The sequence below is a fragment of the Cannabis sativa genome, chromosome 2 (genome assembly GCF_029168945.1).
Source record: "Cannabis sativa cultivar Pink pepper isolate KNU-18-1 chromosome 2, ASM2916894v1, whole genome shotgun sequence".
Classification (NCBI taxonomy): domain Eukaryota; kingdom Viridiplantae; phylum Streptophyta; class Magnoliopsida; order Rosales; family Cannabaceae; genus Cannabis; species Cannabis sativa.
The window spans coordinates 23011528-23019685 of record NC_083602.1 but is presented as its reverse complement, the minus strand read 5'-3'; the positions used below and the strand labels follow the sequence as shown (position 1 = coordinate 23019685).

General features: G+C 39.1%; 1 protein-coding gene across 1 annotated transcript; it reads left to right on the top strand.

The window, feature by feature from the left end:
- Positions 1–2996: 2996 nt before the first annotated feature.
- Positions 2997–3863, top strand: LOC133034203 (uncharacterized). Its single transcript, XM_061109244.1, has one exon. The coding sequence runs from the start codon at positions 2997–2999 to the stop codon at positions 3861–3863; it is 867 nt and encodes a 288-aa protein (XP_060965227.1).
- The last annotated feature ends 4295 nt before the right edge of the window (positions 3864–8158 follow it).

The window sequence follows — 8158 nt, the reverse complement described above, 5'->3', positions numbered from 1 at the left end:
TACCCTATGTATGGTCAATTTGGGTCATCCCAACAACAACTTGTGTACGGTTAATTTGGGTCATTGTTGCAGCAACAACCTGTGTATGGTCAAATGGGAGGATCTCCACAACAGCCTATGTATGGTCAGATTTTCAATATGCAGAGTCAGCAACAACAGCAACAACAACAACCTATTTTGGTTCACCCGCAGACTCAAAAATTTGTAGAGATCTTACCTACACCGTAGACTGGACAACCATATTACCCTATCCCGCCGGCTCAATCCCGTGAGAATCTCGACGGTTCAAGACTTAGCTCAAATGCAGATGAATTTTTAGAATTTACTGATTTGAACAATGATAGTTAGGTTTTTTAATTATGTCAATTTTTATGTTTTAAAGTTTATTTAAAGACAATTTTTTAATTTTATTTAAGATAATATAGTTTATATTGTAATGGACAAATTAATATTAATGTTTAATTTCTTAATATTAATGTTTTATTTCTAATGAATAATAAATTTATAAAATAATTATTATATATAATTATAATTAATTTTATTATATAAAATAATTATTATATGTAATTTTATTATATAATTAATTATTATATTTTTATTAATTTTTTATATATACATTTAAAAATATTCATACCGGCGGAACACTAATTGTGTTCCGCCAGTATTAATGTGTCTACGTGTAAAAGTGCAGACATTAATACCGGCGGACCCCACCGCTATTAATCTGCCAGTATTAATATTATTACCGGCGAAAGACTATTTTGGCCGCTAATAGTCATTTATAGCGACCAATTAATACCTGTAAAGACTCGATTTGACCGAGTCAAATATTTTTATATATATATAAAATAATAATTAAATAATATATATGTATATTTAAAAAAAAAATTATTATATGTAATAAAGCAGTACCTTCGTTCCTCTCTCTCTCTATCTATCTATCCTTTCTCTCTCTTCAAACTCAAGCACCAAAGAAAACTCACCATCACCACCAATCCAGCGACCAACCTCCGGCCATCGCCCGACCCCATGCACCAGACAGAACGGAACCCCAGGTGTCGGTGACCTCACCCCCCAAGCTACGCCGCTCCTTTCGCCACCGTTAACTCTGGATCGCAAGTCAAAGTTTGGGGTTTTAAACTTTGAACGAATTTTTCGGTCACCTCCGGCGTCCGTTTGACGAATCGTCTTCACCGCTAAACTCAGCTCTTCAAGGAGAACAACCTACACTAAACCATTTTTCCCGGTTCGTTACTTTTCCGGTGACATTTTTGTAGCTCCGCCCTTTTCCGGTGACATCGTGTACCGCTTTGACAAACGGTTGGCATGGGTGTTATCTACTCGTCGAGGTGGTCGTTTTAATATATACTACTCCTATTTTCGGCGACATTTTCGGTACACTAATTTTTACCGCCACCGATTATTAATGTGCACCGCTTAGGTGAGGCTTCGGAACCCCAAATTTTAAATATAGTCATATTATATGTCGTTGGACTTGGTTTTCAATGTAGAATGCGATGATGATAATTATTTAACCATTTGATGGTATATGTGAGAGTAATATGTAAGTTTGACTAGACAATTGGAGCTCGGGACTTAAGAGCTTAAGATTGTCTTTTGGAAAAAGTTTAACGACTCGGAAGAGGTAGGGACTCAACTTGACTATTGGACTTGATTTTTATATGCGTTGTATAACATTAGACATATTCTAATTTTTATGATTTACAAAATTATTTGAAAAATTAAAAACTTAATCTGCATATTTTTCTGGACTGTTCTGGGGCACTAAGTGCTAAATATATTTTTGTGTGCAAATATTTATGCAGGTTATGATTTTTGGGTTTATTCAAAATACAGCTGTTATGCTGCCGAATTTTCTAGAAAATAAAAAGGAATATGTTCTTTTGTTATGATTATGATTTGCCTGCTTTAGTTATACTGATGAGAGCCATGTTGATCATGTTCGGTGCATATTATTGTTTCACGACCTAGTCTCTGTGTCATCATAGGTAGATCAGGTGTGCACTCACCTGTAGGTGAAAGACCTAGAATCTGTACAGGGAGTGAATTAAATTTGAGCCCCGGTATTATGGTGGATATCAAATGCGACTATCCGGTTTTGGATGTCGTTTTCTATGATTGGTATTGAGAGCTAGGGGTCTAGTGGACGGTGTGATATGCGTTTGACATTTGATTTGTGATTATTTGAGGTCTCTCTGCTTTATTTATACATATTGATACTGTTGATGAGATATATTATTTTACAAAGCTAACCATGCAGGAATTTTATTAAAACCAGGGTTCTTTGGTATTAGTTGTTTTCCTACTGGGCTTTATAAGCTCACCCCCCCCCCCCCCCCCTATTTCCTACCATTCCAGGAACTCAGTTTGATGCTAGTGGATGAGGATGGTACCGTTGGGAAAGGAATGTCGTTATTAGTTTAGTCTTATTTCACTCTTTCATCTTCTAATGAGACTGATTTTTATTTAAGCTGAAATGGATGGTCTGGATGACTTAAATTGGCTATGTACTAGTTAGAAATGAGGAATGATAGATGCTAGGTATTATTTTGGTATTTTATTGACTTATTAAATCTAACTATTTGGTGAATACATAACTGTGGGGATATTGATTTTGTTACTAATATTTTCTTATTAATATAGGAGTTAATCTATTACTTTTAAATCAGTATTTTGTAATATAAATAAAAGGGTCATTTATAAGCTTTATCTTCCTACAAGGGTCAAAGTGTGATCTTTGACCACCCAAGTTATGGATATTACATATCTGCCACAGCCTAGGGCTCGGGTCGTGACAGAAAAATGGTATCAGAGCACTGGGTTTAATTACCTCGGAGTGTGTACCAAATAGTTCAGATTTATTTTAAATAATAATAGTAATAAGTATCTTGGTATTTATATGTATAGTGCATATTAATATTATTAGCATCCAATCCTTACTAACTGATTAGCTTTTGGTTCTCAGACCTAAGAAAATGCCTCCAAAAGGAAGGAAGACAAGGAGAACGGTTGGAGAAGACGCACCTCAAGCTAATCTCCAACCTCCACAAGCTGAATTCCCTATGAACGCCCTTCTTGAAGCCTTAAGAGTAGTTCCCGCTGAACAGATGGATCCTGCCGCTCGACAGAGTCATCATTTTCAAGTCTTTCATCGGATCCAAGTGCGTGAGTTTGAGGGTGGACAAGATCTCATGGTAGCTGAAAGGTGGTTGAGGCAGATAAAGAAAAATTTCAACACAATAGGAACACCTAAGGAATACCAAGTTACTTTTGTTGTGTCCAAGTTAGAGGGTGGTGCAGCAGATTGGTGGGAGACCTTGTCCAGGACAATGGAAACTGATGGGATGACTTGGCGAGAATTTGAGAAAGTTTTCAGGGAACAATATTTTAGTCCATCTCACAGGAGGGCTCTTATTGGAGTATTTGATTGTTTAAGACAAGGGGATATGACTGTGAATGAATTTTACATGAAGTTTGTACAGCTATCCTCTTATGCAAATCCTGGTGTTGTTGATCAACCCTTGGTGATTGAACAGTTCATGCGTCGTTTGAGGCCTGCGATACGTGGTCCTATAGCACCTTTGACCTTTAACAACCTGACTGAGTGTGTGACAGCAGCCTTGCAAACTGAGGCTCATGTAGAAGGGAATGAGAAGAAGAACACAAGTAGAGGAAGAGGAAATGACCGAAAGATGACCAAGAAGAATCAAGGACAGTGGTCCCAAGGACAATTTAGTGGGGGTAGCACTAGTAGTGGTTCATATGGAAAGACTCGTAGTGGACCATACGGGTGTTTCAGTTGTGGTCAACAAGGTCATAAGAAGAAAGATTGCCCACAATGACAACAAAGATTTCAAGCATCTCATGGAGGACCCATAGGGAGCTATGTAGAGTCTACTCCTTTTCATGGACAGCCCAGGACAAAGCAGTCCCAGTCTTCATCCTATGGTTTCACACCCCAATCAGGCCAGCAGTCTCAATATCAACATCAGTTCAGGCCACAAGGTTCAGGGTTCAACATGGGGTACTCACAAGGTTTCCAAACTCCTGCTCCTAGTGGGAGTCAAAGAGGGTACGATCAAGGTGGAGGGTCTGGTGCAAGTACAAGCTATCCTAGTCAGGGAAGGGGAAAGGCAAAAGCAAAGTCATCCGCTCAAGCCTACGCTCTTGGGGTTGATGATGTACAGGGCGGTGCTGACCTGGGAGTTGTTGATGGTATGGTTCTTATCTCACACTCTTGGGCTCATGTGTTATTTGATACTGGTGCATCACGATCCTTTATATCTTTAATGTTTGCTAGTATGTTGGGTTTGAGTTGGGAAACTTTTAGTCCTGCATTGCATTTGAGTGTACCTATGGGGGGACACGGTGAGGTATCCACCATATGTAGGTCAGTTTGTATTGTGTTCGAGGGACACAAGTTATCTGGAAACTTATTAGTGTTGCCTATGGGGCAATTTGATGTAATTCTTGGTATGGATTGGTTTTCTAAATACCAAGCTATTGTGGATTGTTCACGTAAAAGAGTGACTCTTTTAACCCCTAGTGGTGATTTCATTGTTTATCAAGCCAACACGAGTGCAGTGAGACAAAATCCTATCTTAAGGGCATGTTTAGGTGGAAAGAGAAACTAAGAGTGTTGTGGGAATCTGTTTGCGATCGATGATGAGTCTAGGGATTTAGACCAGTTCCCTTGGATATCAGTGCTTAGTGGTTTTTCGGATGTGTTTCCAGAGGATTTACTAGGGTTACCACCTGATAGGGAGATCGAGTTTTGCATTGATTTGATTCCCGGAGCTCAACCAGTTTCTATAGCGCCTTATCGCATGGCACCTGTAGAGTTGGCTGAATTGAAAAAACAATTAGGGGAGTTAATGGATAAGGGCTACATCAGACATAGTACTTCTCCATGGGGAGCTCCAGTCTTGTTTGCCAAGAAAGTTGATGGGACTTTGCGACTTTGTGTCGACTATAGAAAGCTGAATCAGATGACAATTAAAAACAAATATCCTCTACCGAGGATTGATGAATTATTTGATCAACTTGGTGGTTCAAAGTTCTTTTCAAAGATTGATTTGAGGTCAGGCTACCATCAATTGAGGATTAGGGAAGAAGATATGTAACACCCTAACTAACATAGGCGTATTACGTGATTTTTAAACATACTGTGCAGCTCGTTGCTAATCAACGAGGTTTATAGAAAAACGTGATTAATTAAAATTTTTGCTTTTTAATTAAACTTATAAAATAATATTACAAAAGACTCGGGATCCCGATTATAAAACCATTTACAAAAAGATTTAACTGTTTAACTGATACACAAAATAAATGTCGCCTAGCGACCAGTTACAAAATTAGCCTCGCTGTCCCGATGATCGTACGCTCCAGGCCTAACCGCCCCGACATGTACAATCTTCACAAGCTCGCTCACGGTCCATCAGCTTTAGCCTTGCCTTTACCTACACATAAACGTAGAACTGTGAGTCGACAGACTCAGTAAGAAAAGCATAATAATACTCATACATAATCCCGGTTATGATAAGATGCCCATACCCCTGATCATAACCCTAACTGCCGTGTCCAACACGATACTGAGTCCCGCTACTACCGTGTCCAACACGGTACTGAGCCACTACTGCCATGTCCAACATGGTACTGAGTTTTGAACGTTCATAGGGACGGTACTATTGACACGTAACAACCTGATCGGTCGAACCGGTCATACTCCGGCTGCTGGTCATACTCCAGCCTGTACCGACGTGTTACTATATCCTCCTGATCGGTCGAACCGGTCATACTCCAGCCTGTACCGACGGGATACGTCAATAGTACGGAACCACCAACCAAGTGTCAGCCTGATCGGTCGAACCGGTCATACTCCGGCTGCTGGTCATACTCCAGCCTGTACCGACGTGACAGGGTTGGATGGTTCGAAGCCAACATACATAACTAATGTAATCTAATAGGCTTCCTACATGCACGCTAAACATGTAATCTACATATGCATACTGTTATACTAATCTTACCTGGATTCCGAATTCAGGTGTGCCGGTCAACCTGACTGGAACTACTGCGCGGCGGATTACAGGCTCCTAAACCGTAAAAATCACAACATCGATAAGTGACACGCTAAATCACAACGGGGACAAAGGTTTAAAACCAAACTTAACCTACTGCAACTTAATACAAAAATACCCCCAAACTAGCAGAGAACAAACTGTCTGAAAACCCGAAACTAGCATGAAACGGCAAGTTGAGAAAAACCGGTTTCTCACCCTACTGCAAAATCCGGGTAACCGGTTTTACAAGCAGTGTAAAACCGGTTAGCCGGTTTTACCCAGAAAAACCACAAAATTCAATTCTCCAACCAAAACGTTTCCAAACTCAATCAAACTTTCCAGACCTGCTAATTAGACCCTAATAAACATTTTCCAAGTGATAAAACAAAGCTTCATGCACGAAATCAAAATCCACCATTAAAGCTCCAAGCTTTGAGTTCTAAACTCAAACTTGAGCAAATCCCACAAACATGCATTCAAACCTGGTTAATTCTACTTAAATATGCATGATTAAGCTTCTGAAAACAAACAAAAACAACAGCAACAACACAGTAACAGATTACACAACATTTCTTCAAAATCACATATTTTACATAGAAAACTCAAAGCTTTGCACAACCTATCAAACATGCTTTCAAAACCACTTAAATAACCCTAATCTAACAAGCTTTAAACTACAGAAATCAAGACAAACTTACAGCAGCCACAGCAACTAACAATTAAGCATGCATCAACAATACTCATCATTTTTTTCCAAGAAACAAAAAAATAAAGTTAGAGAGACCTACCACAACAAAGGATTACTTGAATATAGGTTGAAACTAGCTGAAAATCAAAGCAAAAATCCAGCTTCAAGCACCCTTATGCCCAGCCGAAATAGAGAGAAAAAGAGAGAGAAAGCTTTTTCCAATTTTTTCTAATTTTTTGCTAAGTGTTGAGAATGAGAAGAAAAAAAAAAGAATAAATTCCACATATACCATTTTATTTCAGCCACTAATTAAACAAATAAACATTTATTTTTCAATTTAATCAAGTCACTAAAAGACAAAAGTCATTGGGGCAAAAAGACCATTTTGCCCCTCCACACTAAAATCACATAAATCATACTAAAGGGTATTTTTGGGAAATTCTAAATTTCCGGCCATTCCCGACATTCCCAATGTCTAAAACCAGTCCCAAACTACTAACATACTAAATTGTGATTTCTACTGAGCCAAACGCCGAGTTCCAAAATACCGGGCACCGGAAATGCAAAATATGAAAACTACTGAATAACATAACCATGCATCTCTGAATTCCATAAATAACAGTATAATAAATTATTTAAATAGCTATAAATAATTTTTCATAAATAATCATGATTAACTGCTAATTTCCAAATTAACTAAGCGGGCTTTACAACTATCCCCCCCTTAAAAGGATTTCGTCCCCGAAATCTAACCTGAATAACTCTGGATATTGAGCTCTCATATCTGACTCTAGCTCCCAGGTGGCTTCCTCCACCTTGCTGTTTCTCCAGAGAACTTTGACCAATGCTATGGTCTTATTCCGAAGGACTTTATCCTTTCTATCCAGGATCTGCACTGGCTGTTCCTCATAAGTCATGTCTGGCTGTAGCTCAAGACTCTCATAACTGAGTATATGAGAGGGATCTGAAACGTATTTCCTCAACATCGAGACATGGAATACGTTGTGAACTACTGATAAGGCTGGAGGCAATGCTAACCGATATGCCACTTGACCTATCTTCTCGAGAATCTCGAAAGGTCCTGTAAATCTAGGGCATAACTTGCCTCTTTTCCCGAAACGTTTAATCCCCTTCATCGGAGACACCCGTAAAAACACATGGTCCCCTACTTGGAACTCAACATCTCTGCGTTTCGGATCTGCGTAATTCTTCTGTCTGCTTTGTGACGCAAGCATTCTAGCTTTTATCTTCTCTATCGCCTCATTGATCCGCTGCACTGACTCTGGACCTAGGTATTTCCTCTCCCCTGTCTCATCCCAGTGGATGGGAGATCTACACTTCCTACCGTATAACAGTTCGTAGGGAGCCATCCCTATCGTACTCTGATAAC

Coding starts and splice junctions, on each gene's coding strand:
- LOC133034203 (XM_061109244.1), top strand. CDS start 2,997: ATGCCTCCAAAAGGAAGGAAGACAAGGAGAACGGTTGGAGAAGACGCA.